The following is a 26,787-nucleotide window of genomic DNA, read 5'->3' as shown; positions in this document are numbered from 1 at the left end:
AACATGGCTCCTTTTCTCACTAACTGGAGTGTGTGTGTGTGTGTGTGTGTGTGTGTGTGTGTGTGTGTTCCAAATCAAATAAATAGAACCTGATCAGTATACATAATATTACTTTTATGCTTTATATGTATATGTGTTCAGGGCTGAGCATTGTATAAACAATTGTTGTGCTCTTTTTCTGAGAAGTGTTTCTTCCATTTTTCATTAGTTCTTACTGGATTAATCCATGTACTATAAAATTCTAAATGAAACACACCTGCCCCATCTCGCCATGCAGTATCTGTTTCCCATTCTCAGAATCAGTGATCTGACTAGAAGCCTGTGTGCTTTCTAACCTTTCATTCTTCGGAATGTCTGTATGTAGATGAGAAGTAATGCCCTGGGCTCTCTGTGGTAGTCACTACAGGGTCCTGATCTCTGCAGTTTTGACCTATTGAAGGCAGATACTGGGATGTTCCAAGTTAGGGATTACCAAGTGCTGGGGCTATAGAAGGTCTCTTCATCTCCATGGACAGCCTCATCACTTATCTCTGTGCCATGGTTTATTCTTTCACAGAGTAGCACACAAACAAATAAATGTACTGCATATGATGGGCTTTGAACATATATACTTTATAAAGGTCAAGTGTGTATCCTAATAGGGTAATTCAACAGCTTGTCCCTGTAGATTGGACTGAGCAATTGGGATACCTATCTTGGGAAAAAACAGATTTAGATGTGGCCTGGTGTACACCATTCCAGACTAACTACAGGCATCATAGCTGAATCCAGTGCACATGGACAAATGCCTCCACTATTTTTTTAACTTAGAGACCCACTTTTTAAAAAATACAGTCCAAATGCTTCCCAGTGTCATAGATCACAGTGGCTGGTTAGATATAAGGATACCAAGTATTTACACAGTTCATTTCTAAAACGTGTCTTAGGAAAAAGATTCCATAATACATACTTCGTCTTCGATTTCTGCAATGCACCTGAAATGTAAAGAAAAGAAAACAGTCTGTGGCCTAGGTCATGATGAGTTCTGTTTGCATGGGACATTGAAACACATATCAACATGGTATAATGCAAATCAAAGTGGGAAAGAGTCTTCAAATAAAAGACTCTGCTTTAGTATATCATATGATGGTGTCACAAAAGAACTGGGGTTCCTCACTTGTACCTCTTCCCACTTTTGCTGGTTCCCACACCAGATCAAGAGGCACTATCTGTTTGGTCTCTGCTGCATGTTCCCTAAGCCACACTGCAACATGCTGGAGCATCTTTATGATACTGCTATGAAATTAACCCTGCCACAATGTAGCCTCAATTATTTATACTAATGCTCATGTGTTAAAAGTCTAACCACCTGCAACCCCACACTAGACATAAGAAGCTTGCTCCATATGACTGTTGTGGAACATACTGCATGGAAATTGAGGGGATCTGAAGTGCCTGACAACTTCTAAACCAAAACTTTAAGTTTTATCTAAAGAGAACCTTTTTTCTCCAGAAGAAAAAGCTGCTCACAAGACTGATAATTAACACTGGATGCTTTGATGCTCTATTCAGTTTGGAACAGGCTGGTACAATTCTTCTTCTCCCCTTCCTAAGCTAACTCTCTAATACCCATGATGCCTGCTCAGTTTTGTTGTTCAGTGGGATATCCTCTGAAACATAAGATCACTAAAGTAACCTTTCTATTTTAGAGAGAAAAAGGCTCTCTTACCTCCGATGAATTTTCTTCTGTCATTGTGCGGCCATCTTGTCTAAGTGTGTTTTCATCATTTTCCGGTATTACTAGGGGGACAGAAAGTCATGAGCTTGCAGACTGTCAGCTCTTGGTCCTGCTTCCTACCTATGTAGCATCTTTGCTTGATGTGGGTAAAAGTGCATGGACTTAGGACATGTGACTAGACCTACTGAACAGGATGGTTGGGCAGCTGCTGAACCGTCTTCCCTTGAAGGAAATTAAAGCAGAGAAAGACCAGGAGAGATATGAGTAAGAGATTTGTTGCATTTCTAGACAGTGGACACCCAAAGCAACATAAAATAATCTGTCTTTGATTGTGTATTGTTAAATTAACATTTTCACATGTATTCTGTTTAGGGCCACTTGTGAGGTCTCATTTTGGGTGTGGAGGTCAGTGGATAGCTTGTGGGATCTGTTCCTCCCCTTTTGCCAGGTGTGTTCTGAGTTTCTAATCCAGGTCATTGGGCTTAGAGAAGGCATCGATATCCTTGGAAAGAAGAATTTTATCCTTCCCTGTGACCAAACTTGTGTTTAAACTTTAGTGTTTGTGTTTACAATTTTTATCATTCCAATTTCAGGTAAGAGTTGACAGATGAAGATGGCAGGAATACAATCTTTTATGTAGTAAAAGTCTCACATGAAACTCTCAACTTGGAAAGAAGAGAATCACTATGAAGGAAGCAGCTGTATAGGATGTCAGCATTTTACTCCAAGATCAAAAAACATAAAGAAATTTGCATGGACTAGGAAGAGAATCACAAGCTAAGAGCAGAACTAGAAATACAAAAGAAACTCCAGGACTTAGAAGATGTGTAACGATAGAATGTTGGCAGATAAATGCCTAGTGATATATGAGAGTGCTTTCATTAGCCACTCTCAAGAAAAAAACCCATGAACTACTAGGAGAAGCAAAGACCATTTTGAAAGATGAAATAGGCAACTTTGAATCCAGAGTGACATCCATTCAGCAGGTGTTAGCACATCTGAAAGTTCAGTTGGATGCAAAATTATCCTTCAACATAACCAGTGAGGCTGATGAAAAGGAATCATATCAGCATACATTTAAACTATTTGTCTATCTTCTATGGAGCTGTGGGTTGTAGTTTGGTTAACTTTGCTTTACTTCTGGTAATGAGTGAGTAAATACCAGAGATGCTAGATAACAAGGAGGACCCTAAAAGGGACGCGAGGAACGCCCTCAGAAGGGGAAATAGATGAGAACTCCTGAGAAACCTGGGGGTTAGGGTGGGACAATGGAAAGTAGGGATATGGGATCGGGGCATAGGGAAATGGGACGGTTGAGCAGGGGATGGGATGGGTAGCTTGGGAGAGCAATGAAAGAGATAACTTGATAGAGGAAGACATCATGGGGATAGGGAGAAACCTGGTCAGGGAAGTTCCCTGGAATCCACAGGCATGACCCAACTTAGAATACTAGCAGTGGTGGAAAGGTTCCCTGAGCTAGCCTACCCTGGTGATCAGATTGGTGACTACCCTAACTGTCATAAAGAGCCTTCATCTAGTAACTGATGGAAACAGATGCAGAGAGCCATGGCCAAGCATGTTCAGTGGAAGAGAGGGAAGAGTAATTCTATGAGCAAGGGGCATCAAGACCATGATGGGAAGACAGATACAACTAAACTAAACTGGTGGGCACTCATGAACTTTGGACCCACAGCTGTGGATCATGCATGGGAATGGACTGGGCCTTTGCTTGGGCAAGACCGTTGTGTAGCTTGGTGTGTTTCATGGCACCCTGACAGTGGGAATAGGATCTATCCCTGGAGCATGAACTGGCTTTTGGAGCCCATTGCCCATGGTAGGGACACCTTGCACAGCCTTGATGAAAGGGGAGAGGTGTGGACCTGCCTCAGCTGAATGTTCTGGGCTTGCTGACTCTCCATGGGAGGCCATACATTTTTGATGGAGGGGATGAGGGTTAGGCTGGGGGGAAAGACGGGAGAGGGAGGAATGAGGGACAAATTTGTGGTTTGTATGTGAAATGAATAAAGAGATTCCTAAAAAGATGTTTGTCTAGCACACTCAAGCATTTTTTTAAATGATAATTTCCATTCTTCAAAGGACTTGGAGGGGAGTTTTAATCATTTCATTTCATTAATGGAAATCTGTGTATTTAACGTATATTGCTTCTTTTTTCATATATTCAGAGGAGACAATATTCATGTATCCATTTATATCATAAGTATATCAATTTTAGTAGGTTCATGTGATATTCATAAAATCAGCTAAACCAACAACAGCGAGAATTTTAGATTTAATAAACATTGTGTAGGTAATTGCTTTCTAATGATTGATGGTCTTATGAGTGAAGTAAACACTCGAATTGAGCAAGTGAAATGTTACATAAATCAGTTCCAATGCAATAGAGACCCAAGAAAACAATCTCTGCAATGAGCAATGACATGGAAACTCAAGCAAATCATGCAAGTGATTAAGTATCTCAATGGTGGCATGATATTTGCCAATAATTAACTTTACTACAACTTTAACCACAAATTGTTATGATTTTATTGTAATTGTGCACATGCCATTCAGATTTCTTGTTCATGGGTATGCATGAATGTGCATGTGTGAGTGTAGTTTTGATCATAGGTGTGGATTAGATGCATTTGCTTGGTTGCAGGTAAGTGTTCGTGTGCATGGATGTGAGAGGAGGGTATGCACTATCCTGCATTAGTCCACACACTCAGTTACCACCTGCCCTCCATTCTGATCCCCTAGTGTCAGAACCCTCACTGGTGGTATTGGCAGGGGTCATCCTCCATAGTCCTTCCTGCCTAGCTTTATGAAGGACCCTCAACCTAATGCCAAAACAGGTATGGACACAGGCAAGTGCCCCATACCCAGGCTCTCTGGAGTATTCTAAACCTATTCTAAACCTGTTCTATCATATAGTGCTACTAACCCATGAAGGCCCTCTATGCCCAGACCCAGGCAGATTTATCAACTCTCTTATGAGTCTGAATCACTTCTCTCCTTCCATTCCACCCACCAGCAGGCCCAGACCCAGAAAGGCAGCACATGTGTAAGTCCTTTTCCTAACTGTGACCCATGATACTCACTCTTCACCCTGTGTGACTATGTCACACCAAACAGATTATGGAGGCCAATACTAGGACCATCTTTTGAAATCTCACCCAGGACCCTTAACTCATCCCACCACTTAGTCTCAGACACAAGTGGTAGCCAGATCCATGCATAGAAGTCGTACATTTTTGGCAAGGCCTAGGTGAAGGCCATATGTGTTGTCTTTAAAAAAAGCACTAAAGGTGGATACTTCTCAGAGGCGTCTGCCTTTCCATGCAAAATGAGGGTGTCTGTACATGAGACTGCCTGCAGCACAGCTACAGACGGGTATTAAGTAGAGACAGTGTCAAGGAAGTTAGCAGACATTGCACTAATTGGTGTCAGTGCATTAGGTGTTCGAGAGTTCCAAATTGACCATCAAAAGTCAGTGGTTTGGCTTTGTCACTTTCCATAAATTTTAGAAAAATTTCCTTCAGTTTTTTTTATAATTTAGTTATTCTTTTACATTAATCTGATTAGGAAATCTTTCCTAGCTGATTTTAGACTCAACTCTTCCCTCTCTTTTCTCATATTCAAGTGCATTAGGTGTTCAACAGCAGGCTTTCACTTCTACCCACCAGTATCATAAGAGACTCAGATGGGCATTCTTTTGAGCAATGTTTCAATGTTCCCAGGTAGAAAGAATATCCCACACCTTGATGTATTACCAGATGCAGTGTCTATAACACTAAGTATCCCAGAGGTAGGTACCAGAGAAGGGAGGAGGAAGATAATGGGGGTAGAGACTGCTCCTAGATCTAGGAGGGACACCTTGTTCAGAAGCAATAGCTGCTGAGTTTAAGGAGAGGAGACACATTGTATTAAGGCTACTGAGATTGTCTATGGAAAGGAGCCAAGGCCAAAGTAGTTCAATGAGACAATGCAGAAGATCAGACAGACTTGTAAAGATCAAAGTCCATCAACCTACCAAAGACGGGAGAGCCTGGAGGAAACACACTTGTCAGATATGAACTCATTTCTGCCCAAAGACCACCATGTCAGATACTCGAGTACAAAGTCATAAATATACAAAACATAGAGGACAGACACAGCCTGTAGCAAGATGTGTGTCAAGAAGGTGGATCCCCAATTGCTCATGTCCTTCAACCCTTGGAACATGGGTATTAGCTTATGGGAACTTCCTAAGACACCATCTGTATCTTGGAATCAGAATCAAGAATGCATGAAAAAGAGCCAAGGCAGGGGTCAGAGATCAGATCCCTGCTCACTCATAAGGTCAGAGGCTCAAGGATGAAGGAAAAGTCTCTGACCTCCTTTACACCTCAGTTATCCTGCATGGAGTCTAAAATGAGGCACACGGGCTGGGAATGAGCTACACATTAACACTAGGCCTTTCTTTGCCAGTATATTGCAGACGTGGTAGTTCTGTCAGAGTAAACATCCATTTTACCCAGCACTCTACACTGTTGGTGCCACATGAAGCAGGAGTTAAATGTGAACCGAGGACTATGCATGAACTGCTACAAGTCCTGAAGGAAGAAATGGAAGGGCTCTGTTCTTCCTTTATCATTGGGCTTACTCTGCAAGACTATCACCTACAAGACTATCTTGTTCCTTAGAGTAAAAGAGAGAATACTGTTCCTCACCAGCCACATTGGCTCTATCACAGGTAAGTACACAAAGTGAACACAACACTTCATGGGCACTGTCATGGTGAATCTCAACAGTCAATTGGATGATACCCAGTACTTGGCAGCAAGTGTGAGATTAGAGCAGTTTAGTTTAGGTGAGGTGGAAAGACTACTGAACTCTGCATGACATCATGGCTTAGGAAGGGATCAAGGATATATAAAAAGGTAAGCTGAGCATGAGCATTAAATCTTCTGGTCGCTGACATGTTATAACGGGACTCTGCCACAGACTCCTGCCTGTATATATAATTACCCTGTGTTACAGCCTATAAGCTGAGACTATATTGAAAAATCTACCATTTCCCTTTTAGGTTATCTTCACTGGAATTTTTAACAACAACTGAACAAATTATTCAGACAGGCAGAAGTAAAATGCAGAACTAGTAACTGAATCCCAAACCTTGAAAGTTTGGTAGTATCACGGACTTAAAGAATAAATGTTCTGGGGAAATGTGTACAAAGGAGAGGAGGATAAGCAAAGCACATTTAATAGCACACTCTGCTCACTTTCCATCATGTCCCTGTAATTGGAATAGAACAAGAACCTTCTATTTTCCTTGTCCTTAATGAAATCTTTACCACATTCCTAACTCAAAGACAATGCATAACATGACCACTAGTGGACCCTTGCTCATTGATTCAAACCAGGTACACTGATCCAAATTCACTGAGTTGAATTTCACCCTCAGTCATGAGACATTGGAACAAGGTGCCTTGAGGAACATCAGCTCTACTCCATCTGCATCACCCACATGTGGGAGAAAGAATTAGAGGGTGGTGCACCCATTCCAGACTAACTACAGGCATTGTAGCTGATTCCAGGGCATATGGAAAAATGCCTCTAGAATTTTGTTTTTAACTTAGAGGCCCACTTTTTAAAATGTACAGTCCAAATGCTTCCCAATAGGTGGCATAGATCACAGTGCCTGGTTAGACATTAGGATACCCAGTATTTATACAATTCATTTCTAAAAGGTGTCTTAAGAAAGAGATTCCATAATACATACCTCGTCTTCGGTTTCTGCAATTTACCTGAAATGTAAAGAAAAGAAAACAGTCTGTGGCTTAGGTCATGATGAGTTCTGTTTACATGGGTCCTTGAAACACATATGAACATGATATAATGCCAATCAAAGTGGGAAAGAGTCTTCAAATAAAAGACTCTGCTTTAGTATATATGATGGTGTCACAAAAGAACTGGGGTTCCTCACTTGTACCTCTTCCCACTTTTGCTGGTTCCCACACCAGATCAAGAGGCACTATCTGTTTGGTCTCTGCTGCGTGTTCCCTAAGCCACACTGCAACATGCTGGAGCATCTTTATGATCCTGCTATGAAATTAACCCTGCCACAATGTAGCTTCAATTATTTACACTAATGCTCATGTATTAAAAGTCTAACCACCTACAACCCCACACTAGACATAAGAAGCTTGCTCCATATGACTGTTGTGGAACATACTGCATGGAAATTGAGGGGATCTGAAGTGCCTGACAACTTCTAAACCAAAACTTTAAGTTTTATCTAAAGAGAACCTTTTTTCTCCAGAAGAAAAGGCCTGCTCACAAGACTGATAATTAACACTGGATGCTTTGATGCTCTATTCAGTTTGGAACAGGCTGGTACAATTCTTCTTCTCCCCTTCCTAAGCTAACTCTCTAATACCCATGATGCCTGCTCAGTTTTGTTGTTCAGTGGGATATCCTCTGAAACGTAAGATCACTAAAGTAACCTTTCTATTTTAGAGAGAAAAAGGCTCTCTTACCTCCGATGAATTTTCTTCTGTCATTGTGCGGCCATCTCGTCTAAGTGTGTTTTCATCATTTTCCGGTATTACTAGGGGGACAGAAAGTCATGAGCTTGCAGACTGTCAGCTCTTGGTCCTGCTTCCTACCTATGTAGCATCTTTGCTTGATGTGGGTAAAAGTGCATGGACTTAGGACATGTGACTAGACCTACTGAACAGGATGGTTGGGCAGCTGCTGAACCGTCTTCCCTTGAAGGAAATTAAAGCAGAGAAAGACCAGGAGAGATATGAGTAAGAGATTTGTTGCATTTCTAGACAGTGGACACCCAAAGCAACATAAAATAATCTGTCTTTGATTGTGTATTGTTAAATTAACATTTTCACATGTATTCTGTTTGGAGGGCCACTTGTGAGGTCTCGTTTTACGTGTGGAGATCAGTGGATAGCTTGTGGAATCTGTTCCTCCCCTTTTGCCAGGTGTGTCCTGAGTTTCAAATCCAGGTCATCGGGCTTGGTGAAGGCATTGATATCCTTGGAAAGAAGAATTTTTTCCTTCCTTATGGCCAAACTTGTGTTTAATTTGTGTGTGTGTTTACAATTTTTTTTTTTTTTGGTTTTTCGAGACAGGGTTTCTCTGTGCAGCTTTGCGCCTTTCCTGGAGCTCACTTGGTAGCCCAGGCTGGCCTCCAACTCACAGAGATCCACCCACCTCTGCCTCCCGAGTGCTGGGATTAAAGGCGTGCGCCACCACCGCCCGGCTGTGTTTACAATTTTTATCATTCCAATTTCAGGTAAGAGTTGACAGATGAGGACGGCAGGAATACAATCTTTTATGTACTAAATGTCTCACATGAAACTCTCAACTTGGAAAGAAGGGAATCACTGTGAAGGAAGCAGCTGTATAGGATGTCAGCATTTTACTCCAAGATCAAAAAACATAAAGAAATTTGCACGGACTAGGAAGAGAATCACAAGCTAAGAGCAGAACTAGAAATACAAAAGACTCCAGGACTTAGAAGACGTGTAACGATGGAATGTTGGCAGATAAATGCCTAGTGATATATGAGAGTGCTTTCTTTAGCCACTCTCAAGAAAAAAACCCATGAACTACTAGGAGAAGCAAAGACCATTTTGAAAGATGAAATAGGCAACTTTGAATCCAGAGTGACATCCATTCAGCAGGTGTTAGCACATCTGAAAGTTCAGTTGGATGCAAAAATTGTCCATCAACATAACCAGTGAGGCTGGTGAAAAGGATACATATCAGCATGCATTTAAAATATTTGTCTATCTTCTATGGAGCTGTGGGTTGTAGTTTGGTTAACTTTGCTTTACTTCTGGTATATACTAATGAGTGAGTAAATACCAGAGATGCTAGATAACAAGGAGGACCCTAAAAGGGACATGAGGAACGCCCTCAGAAGGGGAAATAGATGAGAAACCTGGGGGTTAGGGTGGGACAATGGAAAGTATGGATATGGCATCGGGGCATGGGGAAATGGGACGGTTGAGCAGGGAATGGGATGGGTAGCATGGGAGAGCAATGAAAGAGATAACTTGATAGAAGGAGACATCATGGGGATAGGGAGAAACCTGGTCAGGGAAGTTCCCTGGAATCCACAGGCATGACCCAACTTAGATTACTAACAATTGTGGAAAGGTTGCCTGAGCTAGCCTACCCTGGTGATCAGATTGGTGACTACCCTAACTGTCATAAAGAGCCTTCATCTAGTAACTGATGGAAACAGATGCAGAGAGCCATGGCCAAGCATGTTCAGTCGAAGAGAGGGAAGAGTAATTCTATGAGCAAGGGGCATCAAGACCATGATGGGAAGACAGATACAACTAAACTAAGCTGGTGGGCACTCATGAACTTTGGACCCACAGCTGTGGATCATGCATGGGAATGGACTGGGCCTTTGCCTGGGCAAGACCGTTGTGTAGCTTGGTGTGTTTCATGGCACCCTGACAGTGGGAATAGGATCTATCCCTGGAGCATGAACTGGCTTTTGGAGCCCATTGCCCATGGTAGGGACACCTTGCACAGCCTTGATGAAAGGGGAGAGGTGTGGACCTGCCTCAGCTGAATGTTCTGGGCTTTGCTGACTCTCCATAGGAGGCCATACATTTTTGATGGAGGGGATGAGGGGTAGGCTGGGGGAAAAGACGGGAGAGGGAGGAATGCGGGACAAATTTGTGGTTGGTATGTGAAATGAATAAATAGTTTCCTAAAAAGATGTTTGTCTAGCACACTCAAGCATTGATTTAAATGATAATTTCCATTCTTCAAAGGACTTGGAGGGGAGTTTTAATCATTTCATTTCATTAATGGAAATCTGTGTATTTAACATATATTGCTTCTTTATTTCATATGTTGAGAAGGAGACAATATTCATGTTCCATTTATATCATAAGTATATCAATTATAGTAGGTTCATGTGATATTCATAAAATCAGCTAAACCATAACAATGAGAACTTTAGATTTACTAAACATTGTGTAGGTAATTGCTTTCTAATGATTGACGGTCTTATGAGTGAAATAAACAATCGAATTGAGCAAGTGAAATGTTACATAAATCAGTTTCAATGCAATAGAGACCCAAGAAAACAATCTCTGCAACGAGCAATGACATGGAAACTCAAGCAAATCATGCAAGTGATTAAGTATCTCAATGGTGGCATGATATTTGCCAATAATTAAACTTTACTACAACTTTAACCACAAATGGTTATGATTTTATTGTAATTGTGCCACATGCCATTCAGATTTCTTTTTCATGGGTATGCATGAATGTGCATGTGTGAGTGTAGGTTTGATCATAGGTGTGGATTAGATGCATTTGCTTGGTTGCAGGTAAGTGTTCCTGTGCATGGATGTGAGAGGAGGGTGTGGACTATCCTGCATTAGTCCACACACTCAGTTACCACCTGCCCTCCATTCTGATCCCCTAGTGTCAGAACCCTCACGGGTGGTATTGGCAGGGGTCATCCTCCATAGTCCTTCTTGCCTAGCTTTATGAAGGACCCTCAACCTAATGCCAATTCAGGTATGGACACAAGCAAGTGCCCCATACCCAGGCTCTCTGGAGTATTCGAAACCTATTCTAAACCTGTTCTATCATAATGTGCTGCCCACCCATGAAGGCCCTCTATTCCCAGACCCAGGCAGATTTATCAACTCTCTTATGAGTCTGAATCACTTCTCTCCTTCCATTCCACCCACCAGCAGGCCCAGACCCAGAAAGGCAGCACATGTGTCAGCCCTTTTGCTGACTGTGACCCATGATACTCACTCTTCACCCTGTGTGACTATGCCACACCAAACAGATTATGGAGGCCAATACTAGGACCATCTTTTGAAATCTCACCCAGGACCCTTAACTCATCCCACCACTTAGTCTCAGACATAAAGTGGTAGCCAGATCCATGCATAGAAGTCATACATTTTTGGCAAGGCCTAGGTGAAGGCCATGTGTTTTGTCTTCAAAAAAGCACTAAAGGTGGATATTTCTCAGAGGCATCTGCCTTTCCATGTAAAAAGAGGGTGTCTGTACATGAGGCTGCCTGCAGCACAGCTACAGACGGGTATAAAGTAGACACAGTGTCAAGGAAATTAGCAGACATTGCACTAATTGGGGTCAGAGCATTAGGTGTTTGAGAGTTCCAAATGGACCATCAAAAGTCAGTGGTTTGGCTTTGTCACTTTCCATAAATTTTGGGACAACTTTTTCAGGGTTTTTTTTAATGTAATTTAGTTGTTCTTTTACACTAATCTGATTAGGAGACCTTTCCTAGCTGATTTTAGACTCAACTCTTCCCTCTCTTTTTTCATATTCAAGTGTATCAGCTGTTCAACAGCAAGGTTTCTCCTCTACCCACAAGGCAAGGGCATGAGTCAGATAACCTATTAAGATTCAACCGTCTTTCTGGGCATGCAGTCTCCAGAGAAGGTTTCTGTTTTGTCTTCTTCTCTCCAAGTTGTCTTGTGACTCTGATGAGCTTAGTGAGGGAGAGAAAATTATGGAATAAAAGAGACATGGGACATAAGAGACTCAGTTGGGCATTCTTTTGAGCAATGTTTCAATGTTCCCAGGTAGAAAGGATATCACACACCTTGATGCATTACCAGGTGCAGTGTCTACAGGACCCATGATCCCAGAGGAATGCACCAGATAAGGGAGGAAGAAGATAATGGGGGTAGAGACTGCTCCTAGATCTAGGAGGGACACCTTGCTCAGAAGCAATAACTGTTGAGTTTAAGTAGAGGAGACACAATGTATTAAGGCTACTGAGATTGTCTGTGAGAAGGAGCCAAGCCCAGAGTTGTTCAATGAGACAATGCAGAAGATCAGACAGACTTGTAAAGATCAAAGTCCATCAACCTACCAAAGAGATGAGAGCCTGGAGGAAACACACTCCTCAGATATGAACTCATTGCCGCCCAAAGACCACCATGTCAGATACTCCAGGAGAAAGTCATAAATATACAAACATAGAGGACAGACACAGCCTGTAGCAAGATGTGTGCCAAGAAGGTTGCTCCCCAATTGCTCATGTCCTTCAGCTCTTGGAACATGGATATTAGCTTATGGGAACTTCCTAAGACACCCTCAGTATCTTGGAATCAGAATCAAGAATGCATGAAAAAGAGCCAAGGTAGGGGTCAGAGATCAGATCCCTGCTCACTCATAAGGTCAGAGGCTCAAGGATGAAGGACAAGTCTCTGACCTTCTTTACACTTCAGTCATCCTGCATGGCAGTCCAGGATGAGGCACATAGGCTGGAAATGAGCTACACATTAACACTAGGCCCTTCCTTGCCAGTATATTGCAGATGTGGTCGTTGTGTCAGACTAAACAGCCATTTTACCCAGCAGTCTACACTGTTGGTGCCACGTGAAGCAGGAGTTAAAAGTGAACAGAGGACTATGCATGGACTGCTACAAGTCCTGAAGGAAGAAATGGAAGGGCTCTGTTCTTCCTTTATCATTGGGCTTACTCTGCTAGACTATCACCTACAGGTTCCTTAGAGTACAAGAGAGAATACTGTTCCTCCCCAGACACAGTGGATCTATCACAGGTAAGGACACAAAGTGAACACAACACTTCATGGGCACTGTCATGGTGAATCTCAACAGTCAATTGGATGATACCCAGTACTGGGCAGCAAGTGTGAGATTAGAGCAGTGTACTTTAGGTGAGGTGGAAAGACTACTGAACTCTGCATGACATCATGGCTTAGGAAGGGATCAAGGATATATAAAAAGGTAAGCTGAGCATGAGCATTAAATCTTCTGGTCGCTGACATGTTATAACGGGAGTCTGCCACAGATTCCTGCCTGTATATATAATTACCCTGTGTTACAGTCTATAAGCTGAGACTATATTGAAAATGTACCATTTCCCTTTTAGGTTATCTTCAGAAGATTTTGTGACAACAACTGAATAAATTATCCAGGCAGGCATAGTTACAATGCAGAGCTAGTAAGTCCATCCCAAACCGTGAATTATTGGTAGTATCACAGACTTAAAACAGTAAATGTTCTGAGGAAATGTGTACCAATGAGAGGATAAGCAAAGCACATTAAATAGCACACTCTGCTCACTTTCCATTATGTCCTTGTAACAGGAACAGAACAGATACCTCCTATTTTTGTTGTCCTTAATGAAATCTTTACCCCATTGCTAACTGAAAAAACAATGCATAACATGACCACTAGTGGACTCTTGCTCATTGGATCATACCTGGAACATTGTTATCTAAGGTGAATCTCACCCTCTGTCATGAGATGCTAGAACTTTGCCAGGTTCCTTTTAGGAACATCAGCTCTACTCCATCTGCATTACCCACATGTGGGAGAAAGGATTAAGGGTGATTCACCTATTCCTGTCTACAGCAGGTGAAGCCACCCTGACTCATACTAATGAGCCTCAGTTTCCAACAGTTCATGCTATTGAATGAGAGCCAAAGGTGACATCAGATGCATTTTAAAATCTGTAGTTGTGTTTACATTGAAGACTTAGATATATTGGAATTATCCTACATAGGGAAATAGTCTTAAGCTTCTCTTTAGATTTACATATAAAGAAAATGATTATCACCACATTACACAACTGGACAGAATTACAGAATTCACAACATACCTTTTTCATTAGGAATTTCTATAGAATAAAATTTACAGATTTCTGGTGTCATCACATCTGTATGCGGTATTGCTTCTCTCTGCTGAATTCTCTTCAATAAAGGAGAAACTGGGAATGCATCGAGAATAGAGTTTCATGTCAGCCTCATGGCAGAAAAACAGAGGAAACTAACAACTGTGTGTTTGTACATTTGATCTGATTGCTTGTTTCCGGGTACAGTCATCAGAGTGAGATTGTGCTTCAGGAGGATCACTGAATAGTGTACAACCAGTTAAGCATTACATGAACATGACAAGTAAAAGCTAATTTATGTGGAAATGCAGAAGGAAGTGCCCCATGACTGAACACACTTTGTGAGTGTGGTGTCAGAGCAGAGTGGTATCACTCTAATCCTTCTTAGAGCCCATGACACCTTTGCAATGGCTCCATTCACCAGCTGCTCACTAAGACCCTAAGAATTTCTTAAGGACTACCCACAGGACTCACTAAGCTAATACAGATCTTTGTAATATATACTATAGGAAAAAGCACAGGCATTCAGAAGTGCCCTGTGATGTCTGTGAGATACCAGAAGACTTCAGCTACACAGGAGTAACTGAATTCAGACAAACTGTTTCATTTACTCTAGAACACTGGAGAACTGTTATTCTTCATTCTTTGACTGCCCCTTATATAGTAGTACATCTCATGGACAATGTATGGCATTGTCCATGGGAGGTAGGAAGGTAAGAAGCTTTGAAAACTTGTGACATTTCACACAATGGAGCAGTAACAGCTGCATTTGTGTGCCAGTGACGACCTCTCCTGACAGAAACAACTGACAGGAGACATGCTCTGCAGGCAGTCCCTGACTCCAAGTGTGAGCTACCTCCCAAATGAGCTGTGGGATTCCTGGATCAGTAAACAGCACCTTCCTCTATCATCCTCAACCTGTCACCGGCCTCTCAGTGACTGAGTCTGAACCTCCGGAACAAAATTGGGAGGATACCAATGCTTCCAGGCTCCAAGTCAATCTAAACCAAGCTGTCACGTGGAGGATGGGAGGAAAGGAAACTCTTTTAATCTCACCAAACCTGGATAAACCCTCTACAGGAAGAGGCTGGAAAAGCAGCCTGGTGCCATTGTAGGTGACAGATGTCCCCTGAAACTGTGTGGACAGTGTGAACTGAGTTCAGCTAAAAGAATGGTAGTCTACACAGGCTACATGTGAGTTTGCAAGGTGCTGTTCATCTATGCTTCATGAAAGCTCTGTTTCTCCAGAATCTTTTCCCACACACAGACACACGGGCAATGGACGAAGTCCTACTCCCCTCTGTTGTTTTCTTTTCACTTTTTTTCAGAGAAACGGTCTCTGGCCCACAGTGATCTCAATGCCACTTTGTAGAAATAGATGACTTTGAACTTAAAATTCTCCCATCGGCACCTCTGAAGGAGGTTTATAAAGCTATACAACCACAGCACATCTTTTGCATACTGGGAGCTCAAACCCAAGGCCTTAGAAATGGTATGTATGCAATAACCACATTCTCTCTCAAGAACTAGCTCTTCTTTGCCAAAGGCCTTCGTAGCACATGCCTGAGCAAATATACAGAAAACATTTTGCAAATAACGATGCTCTTCTCACTCCTACCTGCTGCCTGTGGTCCCCCTAGTGCTTCCACTCACAGGCAGTATGGACACTGACTACCAGTGAGCAGAAGTCCCCTTGGAGCCCAGAGTCTAGCTCACATTTAAAAACCTGTTGCCAGGAGCTAAGGAGACCAGAGGTTAACATCCCCTGCTGTTCCTGTAGAGGACACAGGTCTGGTTGGTTTCTATCACAGAAAAAACAGCTCAAAACAGTCTATAACTCCAGTTGCTAGAAACCATACAGCTAATTTGAGTCTGCATATGTATCATAGCTACAAATGGTGCACATACATTTATGCAGGTGAACACTTGTATACCCAAAATGAAAATAAATATATCTTTAAAAAACGTCCTTCTGTTAAGAAAATGCTTCAGCACAGATCCAGAGACACGTGGTAACTGGAGTTCCTAGTGGATATTATTGTTTAGATGAGTGTCTCTTTTGTGCTCATGCTAATGTTGTCTATTTACTAAATCTTGTAATTATTTTTTATATATATTACATTTATTTTTGTTCTATTAAAATCGTGATCTTAAATTTGCATGAGAGAATTTTTTAATTTTTCATTTTTTCCCTTTTGTTGGAAACAGATTTTTTCATACAATATTCCTAAATTATAGTTTCATCTCCCCCTGATCCTGCCAGTTCCTCCCAACCCCCCCCTCATCTGGATGCACTCCCTATCTGTCTCCCACTTGAAATAAAAATTTCTGAAAGAAACAACCAAACATGACAAAAGAAATATAAGAGAAAGCAAAAACAATCATATCTAACTATTTCTTTAAAAAATCTTTCTTTCCTATTTGATACTATAATAAGGACATCATTTCCCACGCCTGTTTCTCAATGAAAACCCTCCTCTATACCCATAAACCTTTCCTTGCCCTCTTTCAAAGCATGGCTACTCTTCTAACTAACTGTGTGTGTGTGTGTGTGTGTGTGTGTGTGTGTGTGTGTGTGTGTGTGTGTGTGTTCCAAATCAGTACTGTACTGTACTGTAAAACTCTAAGGGAAAAACCTCTGCCGCATCACCCCATGCATTGTCTGTCTCCCATTCTCAGATCACTGATCTGACTAGAAGCCTGTGGGCATTCTACCCTTTCATTTTTCTGAATGTCTGTAGGTAGATGAGAAACAATACCCTGGGCATTTGCCTTCTGTGGTAGTAACTACAGGGTCCTGATCTCTGCAGTTTTGACCTATTGAAGGCAGATACTGGGATGTTGCAAGTTAGGGATTACCAAGACCTCGGGCTATAGAAGGTCTCTTGATCTGCATGGAAAGCCTCATCATTTACCTCTGTGCCATGGTTTATTCTTCCATAGAGTAGCACACAAACAAATAAATGTACTACATGTGATGGGCTTTGACATATATACTTTAGGTCAAGCGTGTATCCTAATATGGTAATTCAACAGCTTGTCCCTGTAGATTGGACTGAGCAATTGAGATACCTATCTTGGGGAAAACAGATTTAGATGTAGCCTGGTATACACCATTCCAGACTAACTACAGGCATCATAGCTGAATCCAGTGCATATGGACAAATGCCTCCACTATTTTTTTTTAACTTAGGGGTCCACTTTAAAAAAAAAATACAGTCCAAATGCTCCCAATAGGTGGCATAAATCACAGTGGCTGCTTAGATATAAGGATACCCAGTATTTATAAAATTCATTTGTAAAGGGTGTCTTAAGGAAGAGATTCCATAATACATACTCCTTCTTTGGCTGCGGCAACGCACCTGAAACATAAAAGAAAGAAAACAGTCTGTGGCCTAGGTCATGATGAGTTCTGTTTGCATGGGTCCTTGAAACACATATGAACATGATATAATGCCAATCAAAGTGGGAAAGAGTCTTCAAATAAAAGACTCTGCTTTAGTATATATGATGGTGTCACAAAAGAACTGGTGTTCCTCACTTGTACCCCTTCCCACTTTTGCTGGTTCCCACACCAGATCAAGAGGCACTATCTGTTTGGTCTCTGCTGCGTGTTCCCTAAGCCACACTGCAACATGCTGGAGCATCTTTATGATCCTGCTATGAAATTAACCCTGCCACAATGTAGCCTCAATTATTTACACTAATGCTCACGTGTTAAAAGTCTAACCTTCAGCATCCCTACCCTGGACATAGGAAGATTGCTCCATATGACTGTTGTAGAACGTACTGCATGGAAATTGAGGGGATCTGAAGTGCCTGACAACTTCTAAACCAAAACTTTAAGTTTTATCTAAGAGGATCTTTTTTCTCCAGAAGAAAAAGCCTGCTCACAAGACTGATAATTAACACTGGATGCTTTGATGCTCTATTCAGTTTGGAACAGGCTGGTACAATTCTTCTTCTCCCCTTCCAAACTAACTCTCTAATACCCATGATGCCTGCTCAGTTTTGTTGTTCAGTGGGATATCCTCTGAAACATAAGATCACTAAAGTAACCTTTCTACTTTAGAGAGAAAAAGGCCCTCTTACCTCCAAGGGATTTTCTTCTGTGCGGCCATCTGGTCTAAGTGTGTCATCATTTTCCGTTAAACCTAGGGGGACAGAAAGTCATGAGCTTGCAGACTGTCAGCTCTTGGTCCTGCTTCCTACCTATGTAGCATCTTTGCTTGATGTGGGTAAAAGTGCATGGACTTAGGACATGTGACTAGACCTACTGAACAGGATGGTTGGGCAGCTGCTGAACCGTCTTCCCTTGAAGGAAATTAAAGCAGAGAAAGACCAGGAGAGATATGAGTAAGAGATTTGTTGCATTTCTAGACAGTGGACACCCAAAGCAACATAAAATAATCTGTCTTTGATTGTGTATTGTTAAATTAACATTTTCACATGTATTCTGTTTAGGGCCACTTGTGAAGTCTCATTTTGGGTGTGGAGGTCAGTGGATAGCTTGTGGGATCTTTTCCTCCCCTTTTGCCAGGTGTGTTCTGAGTTTCAAATCCAGGTCATTGGGCTTAGAGAAGGCATCGATTTCCTTGGAAAGAAGAATTTTATCCTTCCCTGTGGCCAAACTTGTGTTTAAACTTTAGTGTGTGTGTTTACAATTTTTATCATTCCAATTTCAGGTAAGAGTTGACAGATGAGGACGGCAGGAATACAATCTTTTATGTAGTAAAAGTCTCACATGAAACTCTCAACTTGGAAAGAAGAGAATCACTATGAAGGAAGCAGCTGTATAGGATGTCAGCATTTTACTCCAAGATCAAAAAACATAAAGAAATTTGCACGGACTAGGAAGAGAATCACAAGCTAAGAGCAGAACTAGAAATACAAAAGAAACTCCAGGACTTAGAAGATGTGTAACGATAGAATGTTGGCAGATAAATGCCTAGTGATATATGAGAGTGCTTTCATTAGCCACTCTCAAGAAAAAACCCATGAACTACTAGGAGAAGCAAAGACCATTTTGAAAGATGAAATAGGCAACTTTGAATCCAGAGTGACATCCATTCAGCAGGTGTTAGCACATCTGAAAGTTCAGTTGGATGCAAAAATTGTCCATCAACATAACCAGTGAGGCTGGTGAAAAGGAATAACATCAATATGCAAATATTAAAATATTTGTATATCTTATCTGGAGCTGTGGGTTGTAGTTTGGTTACCCTTTTCTTTACTTCTGGTATCCATTTATGAGTGAGTACATACCAGAGAAGCTAGGTAACAAGGAGGTCCTAAGAGGGATGCAAGGAATTCCTGGGAGAGGGAAATAGATGAGACTTCCTGAGTGAACTGGGGGTTATGGGGGACAATGGAGGGTAGTTGTATGGGATGTGAGCATAGGGGAATGGGATGGTGGAACTGGAACAGGGGCAGAGTGGGAGAGCAATGAAAGAGATATCTTGATAGAGGGAGACATTATGGTATGGATAGGGAGAAACCTGGTCAGGGAAGTTCCCAGGAATCCACAGGCATGACCCCAGCTAAGATTACTAGCAATAGTGGAAAGGGTGCCTGAGTTGTCCTACCCTGGTGATCAGATTGGTGAAAAGCCCTAACTGTCATCATAGAGCCTTCAGTGAATAACTGATAGAAACCCATGCAGAGAGCTAAGCACCAGGCTGAGTTCCAGAAGTCCAGTCGATGAGAGGGAAGATTGATTCTATGATCAAGGGGCATCAAGACCATGATGGGAAGACTTACAGAAACAACTGAACCAAGCTAGTGGGAACTCATTAACTCTGGACCCACAGCTGTGGAGCCTTACATGGGACTGTACTGGGCCCTCGGTGGGGGTGAGATATTTGTGTAGCTTGGTGTGTTTCACTGCACCCTGACTGTAGGAATAGGATCTATCCCTGGAGCATGAGCTAGCTTTTTGGAGCCCATTGCCTAATGTGGGACATCTTGCACAGCCTTGATGAAAGGGTGTGGGGCTTGGACCTTCCTCAGCTGAATGTTCTGGGTTTTGCTGACTCTCCATGGGAGGCCATACATTTTTGAAGGAGGAGATGAGTGGTAGGCTGTGGGGAAAGGCTAGAGGCAGAGCAGAAGGGATGAAGGAGGTATCTGTGGTCAATATGTGGAATGAATAAAAAATTTCTTAAAAAGATTTGTCTAGCAAACTCAAGCATTGTTGAAATGATAATTTCCATTCTTCAAAGGACATGGAGAGGAGTTTTAAACATTTCATTTCATTAATGGAAATCTATATATTTAATGTATTTTGCTTCTTTATTTCATATTTTCAGAAGGAGACAATATTTATGTATCCATTTCATATCATAAGTATATCAATTTTAGTGGGTTCATGTGATGTTCATAAAATCAGCTAAACCAACAACGAGAACTTTAGATTTTCTCAATATTGTGTAGGTAATTGCTTTCTAATGATTGACGGTCTTATGAGTGAAATAAACACTCAAATTGAGCAAGTGAAATGTTACATAAATCAGTTCCAATGCAATAGAGACCCAAGGAATCAACAATCTCTGCAATGTGCAATGATCTGGGAATACAAGCAAATCATGCAAGTGATTAAGTTTCCCGATGGTGGCATGATATTTGGCAATAATTGACTTGACTACATCTTTAACCAGAAATGGTTATGAATTTATTGCAATTGTGCCACATGCCATTCAGATTTCTTGTTCATGGGTATGCATGAATGTGCATGTGTGAGTGTAGGTTTGATCATAGGTGTGGATTAGATTCATTTGCTTGGCTGCAGGTAAGTGTTCATGCACATGGATGCGAGAGGAGGGTATGCACTATCCTGCATTAGTCCACACACTCAGTTACCACTTGCCCTCCATTCTGATCCCCTAGTGTCAGATCCCTCAGTGGTGGTATTGGCAGGGGTCATCCTCCATTGTCCTTCCTGCCTAGCTTTATGAGGGACCCTCAACCTAATGCCAATTCAGGTATGGACACAGGTAAGTGCCCCATACCCAGCTCTCTGGAGTATTCTAAACCTATTCTAAACCTGTTCTATCATAATGTGCTGCCCACCCATGAAGCCTCTCTATGCCCAGACCCACGCAGATTTATCAACTCTCTTATGAGTCTGAATCACTTCTCTCCTTCCATTCTACCCACCGGCAGGCCCAGACCCAGAAAGGCAGCACATGTGTCAGCCCTTTTGCTGACTGTGACCCATGATACTCACTCTTCACCCTGTGTGACTATGCCACACCAAACAGGTTATGGAGGCCAATACTAGGACCATCTTTTGAAAGCTCACCCAGGACCCTTAACTCATCCCACCACTTAGTCTCAGACATAAAGTGGTAGCCAGATCCATGCACAGAAGTCGTACATTTTTGGCAAGGCCTAGGTGAAGGCCATGTGTTTTGTCTTCAAAAAAGCACTAAAGGTGGACACTTCTCAGAGGCTTCTGCATTTCCATGCAAAATGAGGGTGTCTGTACATGAGGGTGCCTGCAGCACAGCTACAGACGGGTATAAAGTAGACACAGTGTCAAGGAAGTTAGCAGACATTGCACTAATTGGGGTCAGAGCATTAGGTGTTTGAGAGTTCCAAATGGACCATCAAAAGTCAGTGGTTTGGCTTTGTCACTTTCCATAAATTTTGGGACAAACTTTTTCAGGTTTTTTTAATGTAATTTAGTTGTTCTTTTACACTAATCTGATTAGGAGACCTTTCCTAGCTGATTTTAGACTCAACTCTTCCCTCTCTTTTTTCATATTCAAGTGTATCAGCTGTTCAACAGCAAGGTTTCACCTCTACCCACAAGGCAAGGGCATGAGTCAGATAACCTATTAAGATTCAACCGTCTTTCTGGGCATGCAGTTTCCAGAGAAGGTTTCTGTTTTGTCTTCTTCTCTCCAAGTTGTCTTGTGACTCTGATGAGCTTAGTGAGGGAGAGAAAATTATGGAATAAAAGAGACATGGGACATAAGAGACTCAGTTGGGCATTCTTTTGAGCAATGTTTCAATGTTCCCAGGTAGAAAGGATATCACACACCTTGATGCATTACCAGGTGCAGTGTCTACAGGACCCATGATCCCAGAGGAATGCACCAGAGAAGGGAGGAAGAAGATAATGGGGGTAGAGACTGCTCCTAGGTCTAGGAGGGACACCTTGCTCAGAAGCAATAACTGTTGAGTTTAAGGAGAGGAGACACAATGTATTAAGGCTACTGAGATTGTCTGTGAGAAGGAGCCAAGCCCAGAGTTGTTCAATGAGACAATGCAGAAGATCAGACAGACTTGTAAAGATCAAAGTCCATCAACCTACCAAAGAGATGAGAGCCTGGAGGAAACACAATCCTCAGATATGAACTCATTTCCACCCAAAGACCACCATGTCAGATACTCCAGGAGAAAGTCATAAATATACAAAACATAGAGGACAGACACAGCCTGTAGCAAGATGTGTGTCAAGAAGGTGGATCCCCAATTGCTCATGTCCTTCAGCTCTTGGAACATGGGTATTAGCTTATGGGAACTTCCTAAGGCACCATCTGTATCTTGGAATCAGAATCAAGAATGCATGAAAAAGAGCCAAGGTAGGGGTCAGAGATCAGATCCCTGCTCACTCATAAGGTCAGAGGCTCAAGGATGAAGGACACGTCTCTGACCTTCTTTACACCTCAGTCATCCTGCATGGCAGTCCAGGATGAGGTGCATAGGCTGGAAATGAGCTACCCATTAACACTAGTCCTTTCCTTGCCAGTATATAGGAGACGTGGTAGTTCTGTCAGAGTAAACATCCATTTTACCCAGCACTCTACCCTGTTGGTGCCACGTGAAGCAGGAGTTAACAGTGAACAGAGGACTATGCATGGACTGCTACAAGTCCTGAAGGAAGAAAGGGAAGGGCTCTGTTCTGCCTGCTTCATTGGATCCTAACTGCTAGACTGCTCTTGAATAATCCTTTTGTACACTGTGAATATATGTTGGTGTGATTGGTTTAATAAACAAGCTAAATGGCCAATAGCTGAACAGGTAATAGTTAGGTGGGAAAGCCAAATTGAGAATGATGGGATATGGAAGGGTGGTGTCAGAGGAGTTGCCAGCCAGATGCAGAACGAGTCAGACATACCTAATTGGATAGACGTAAAAGCGCTAAGCCTCATGGGAGAATATACATTAATAGGAATGAGTTGTAAGAGCTAGTTAGTAATAAGCCTGAGCTATTGGGTAAACATTTATAATTTATGTTAAAGCTCAATGTGGTTTTTATGAAGCTGCTGCTAGCACCCAGAGAAACTCTGCCTACAATAGACTATCATCTACAGGTTTCTGTGAGTATAAGAGAGAATGTTGTCCTTCACCAGACAGAATGGCTCTATCGTGTTAGTACACAAAGTGAACTCAATACTTCATGGGCACAATCATGGTGAATCTCAACAGTCAAACAGTCAATTGGATGATACCCAATACTGGGCATGGAAGTGTGAGATTATATCTATTAGGTTAGCTGAGGTGGGATGACTAATGAACTCTTCTTGGCATTATTGCTTAAGAAGGTGTGATGGTTATTGCTTGCCAACTTGTTTGCATCTGGAATGAACTAACCCCCCAAAATGGAGGGCATATCTGTGAGGAATTTTTTTCTTAAGTTGAAGTAGGAAGACCCACTTCTAATTTGGATCTTTGGAAGAAATAGGCTGTAATGCCAGTGAAGGAATGCACTTGTTAACAAGACCAGAACAATCAGGCAAAGAGCAAAAGCTTCCTTCTTCCATGTTCTTATATAGGCTTCCAGCAGGAGGTGTGGGCTGGATTAAAGTGTGGCTTCCTGCCTCAAGTTCTCAGTTAAAGGCATGTGTCTTCATGCCTCAATTGCTTGTCTTTTCCCAGCTCAAAAGATCTAGATTAAAGATGTGTCTTCCTACATCAAAGGGGGAAGTGAACAGGAGCTCCCATTCCTAACCAAGAAGCTATCTTCATTGGCAAACTCAAGGGAAAAATCAGTTTTCTCCAATAGAGTCTCATTAGGTATATTAACCACGCTTAAGGGTAGACCCAATGCAAGCATGCAAGCTGTAGATGGCCAACACACAACATACTTAATGGTTTTGTAGACTTTTTGGGTCTCATATTGCTTTTGGGGGAGCATTTTTAAAATCTTACTGGTCTTTTACAAGTATATTATAGTTTCTGATTTGGTGTTTTTATGTTGCTTTTTTGAGTGTGTGTGTGTGTGAGTGTGTGTGTGTGTGTGTGTGTGTGTGTGTGTGTGTGTATTTGTTGTGCTTTTACACTGATTATATATTGGTTTTCTTTTTTAATTTGCTTGTTTCTTTTCTACAGTGAGAGATAAAGATAGTGGATGGGTGGTAAGGTGGGGAGAATCTGGGAAGAGATGGAGAAGGGGAAACCAAGATCAGAATATATTGTATAAGTTTTCAAGAAAGAAAAGGAAAACATTAAATTTTAAAAAGCAACCCTTGAAAAAGGAGTAATGTCCTGGGAAATACTGTCTTCAAATGGCAAAGTACACTTTCCCCAGACTCTGCTTACCACTGTGCCATTGAAAGAGGAAAAGGACACCCCCCTCTCATTTTCCTTGTCCTTATTGATATCTTTCCCACTCCCTGATCCTCTAACACAATGTGTAACATGACCACCCCTGGATCCTTGCTCATTGGATCAAACCAGGAACACTGTTATCTAAGGTGAATTTCACCCTCAGTCATGAGACGCTGGAACTTTACCAGGTCACTTTGAGGAACATCAGACCTACTCCATCTGCATCACCCACATGTGAGAGAAAGTATGAGAGAGGGTGGTTCACCCATTCCTGTCTACACCCGGTGAAACCACCCTGATGCATACAAGATGAGCCTCAGTTTCCACCAGTTCATGCTACTGAATAAGGTGACATCAGATGCATTTTAAATTCTGTGGTTGTATATACATTGAAGACGTAGATATATTAGTATTATTCTACATAGGAAAAAGTCTTAAGCTTCTCTATAGATTTATATATGAAAGAAAATAATTTGCAACAGTATACACAATTGGACAGAATTATGGAATTCCCACAGCACCTTCCATTTTTATTGGTGTTGTTTGTGTGCTACTTCAGGAACGGGAGATCCTTCCACATCCTGAGGGGCAACAGCTTGCTCCTGACAAATTTCCCTTAAGAATTCAGGAACTGGGAATGCATTATAACAGGGAGTCATGTCAGCCTCATGACAGAAAAACAGAGGAACCTAACAACTGTGTGTTTGTCCATTTGATCTGACGGCTTGTTTCCGGGTACAGTCAACAGAGTGAGAATGGAGCTTCAGGAGGATCACTGAATCAGTTAAGCAATACATGGACTGTGTAGGTAAAGTCTAAATTCATGGCAACGTGACAATAGAGAATACTGGAAAAAGCCATGTATAGCAAAAGCCTAAGTGAAAAACCCCTGCCCCATCTCCCCATGCAGTGTCTGTCTCCCATTCTCAGAAGCGCTGATCTGACTAGAAGCTTGTGGGCTTTCTAACCTTTCATTCTTTGGAATGTCTGTATGTAGATGAGAAGTAATGCCCTGGGCATTTCCCCTCTGTGGTAGTCACTACAGGGTCCTGATCTCTGCAGTTTTGACCTATTGAAGGCAGATGCTGGGATGCTGGAAGTTAGGGATTACTAAGTGCTTGGGCTACGAAATGTTTCTTGATCAATTCTTGAACAGCCTCATCACTTACCTCTGTGCCATGGTTTATTCTTCCATAGAGTAGCACACAAACAAATAAATGTACCACATGTAATGGGCTTTGAACATATATACTGTAGGTAAAGTTTTCATCCTAATTTGTTAATTCATTAGTTTGTCACAGGAGATTTGACTGGGTAATCAGGATACCTATCTTGGGGAAAAACAGATTTAGACACAGCCTGGTACAGAACATCTCAAACAATCTAACGAGATCAGATCTGAATCCAGTGACAGTAGACAACCCCAGTTTTTTTTTTTTTTTAACTTCAGGTACTACTTTTTTTTTAAAAACCAAAATCCAAGTTCTTCCCTATAGGTGGCTTAGATCACAGTGGTGCATTAGACATGAGGATACCCAGTAATTATACTTTTCTAAAATGTGTCTTAACAAGGAGATTTTATAATACATACTGGTATGTTTTCTAGACTCCACCTGAAATTTAAAGGAAAGAAAACAGTTTGAGGCACAGGTCATACTAAATTCTGTTTACATGGGTCTTTAGAACACATGTTGACATGCATTGGTGCCAGGTCCTGGGCTCGTTGCATGAGTTGGCTGTTTGAATCCTGGGACTTATGCAGGGACACTTGGCTCGGTCTGGGAGGGGGGAATGGACCTGCCTGGACTGAGTCTACAAGGTCAACCCCGGTCCTCGGGGGAGACCTTGATCTGGAG

The 26,787-nt window shown here is 41.9% G+C and overlaps 2 protein-coding genes across 2 annotated transcripts in view; both read right to left on the bottom strand.

The window, feature by feature from the left end:
- The window catches only part of LOC143268207 (uncharacterized), a 370,245-nt gene that overhangs the window by 309,953 nt on the left and 33,505 nt on the right, over positions 1 to 26,787 (bottom strand). The window lies entirely within an intron of this gene.
- LOC143268209 (uncharacterized) overlaps positions 1 to 26,787 on the bottom strand; it is a 73,839-nt gene that overhangs the window by 31,795 nt on the left and 15,257 nt on the right. The window contains exons 6-13 of the mRNA XM_076549351.1: positions 26,523 to 26,544; positions 18,467 to 18,528; positions 17,712 to 17,736; positions 14,363 to 14,470; positions 8,236 to 8,306; positions 7,479 to 7,503; positions 1,709 to 1,779; positions 950 to 974 (exon numbers count right to left, since the gene is read on the bottom strand). Of these exons, the coding sequence (XP_076405466.1) occupies positions 950 to 974; positions 1,709 to 1,779; positions 7,479 to 7,503; positions 8,236 to 8,306; positions 14,363 to 14,470; positions 17,712 to 17,736; positions 18,467 to 18,528; positions 26,523 to 26,544 (409 nt within the window). The remainder of the gene's footprint in view (positions 1 to 949; positions 975 to 1,708; positions 1,780 to 7,478; positions 7,504 to 8,235; positions 8,307 to 14,362; positions 14,471 to 17,711; positions 17,737 to 18,466; positions 18,529 to 26,522; positions 26,545 to 26,787) is intronic.

Source organism: Peromyscus maniculatus, chromosome 12 (assembly GCF_049852395.1).
Source record: "Peromyscus maniculatus bairdii isolate BWxNUB_F1_BW_parent chromosome 12, HU_Pman_BW_mat_3.1, whole genome shotgun sequence".
Classification (NCBI taxonomy): Eukaryota; Metazoa; Chordata; class Mammalia; order Rodentia; family Cricetidae; genus Peromyscus; species Peromyscus maniculatus.
This window is presented reverse-complemented; position numbering and strand designations above follow the sequence as displayed.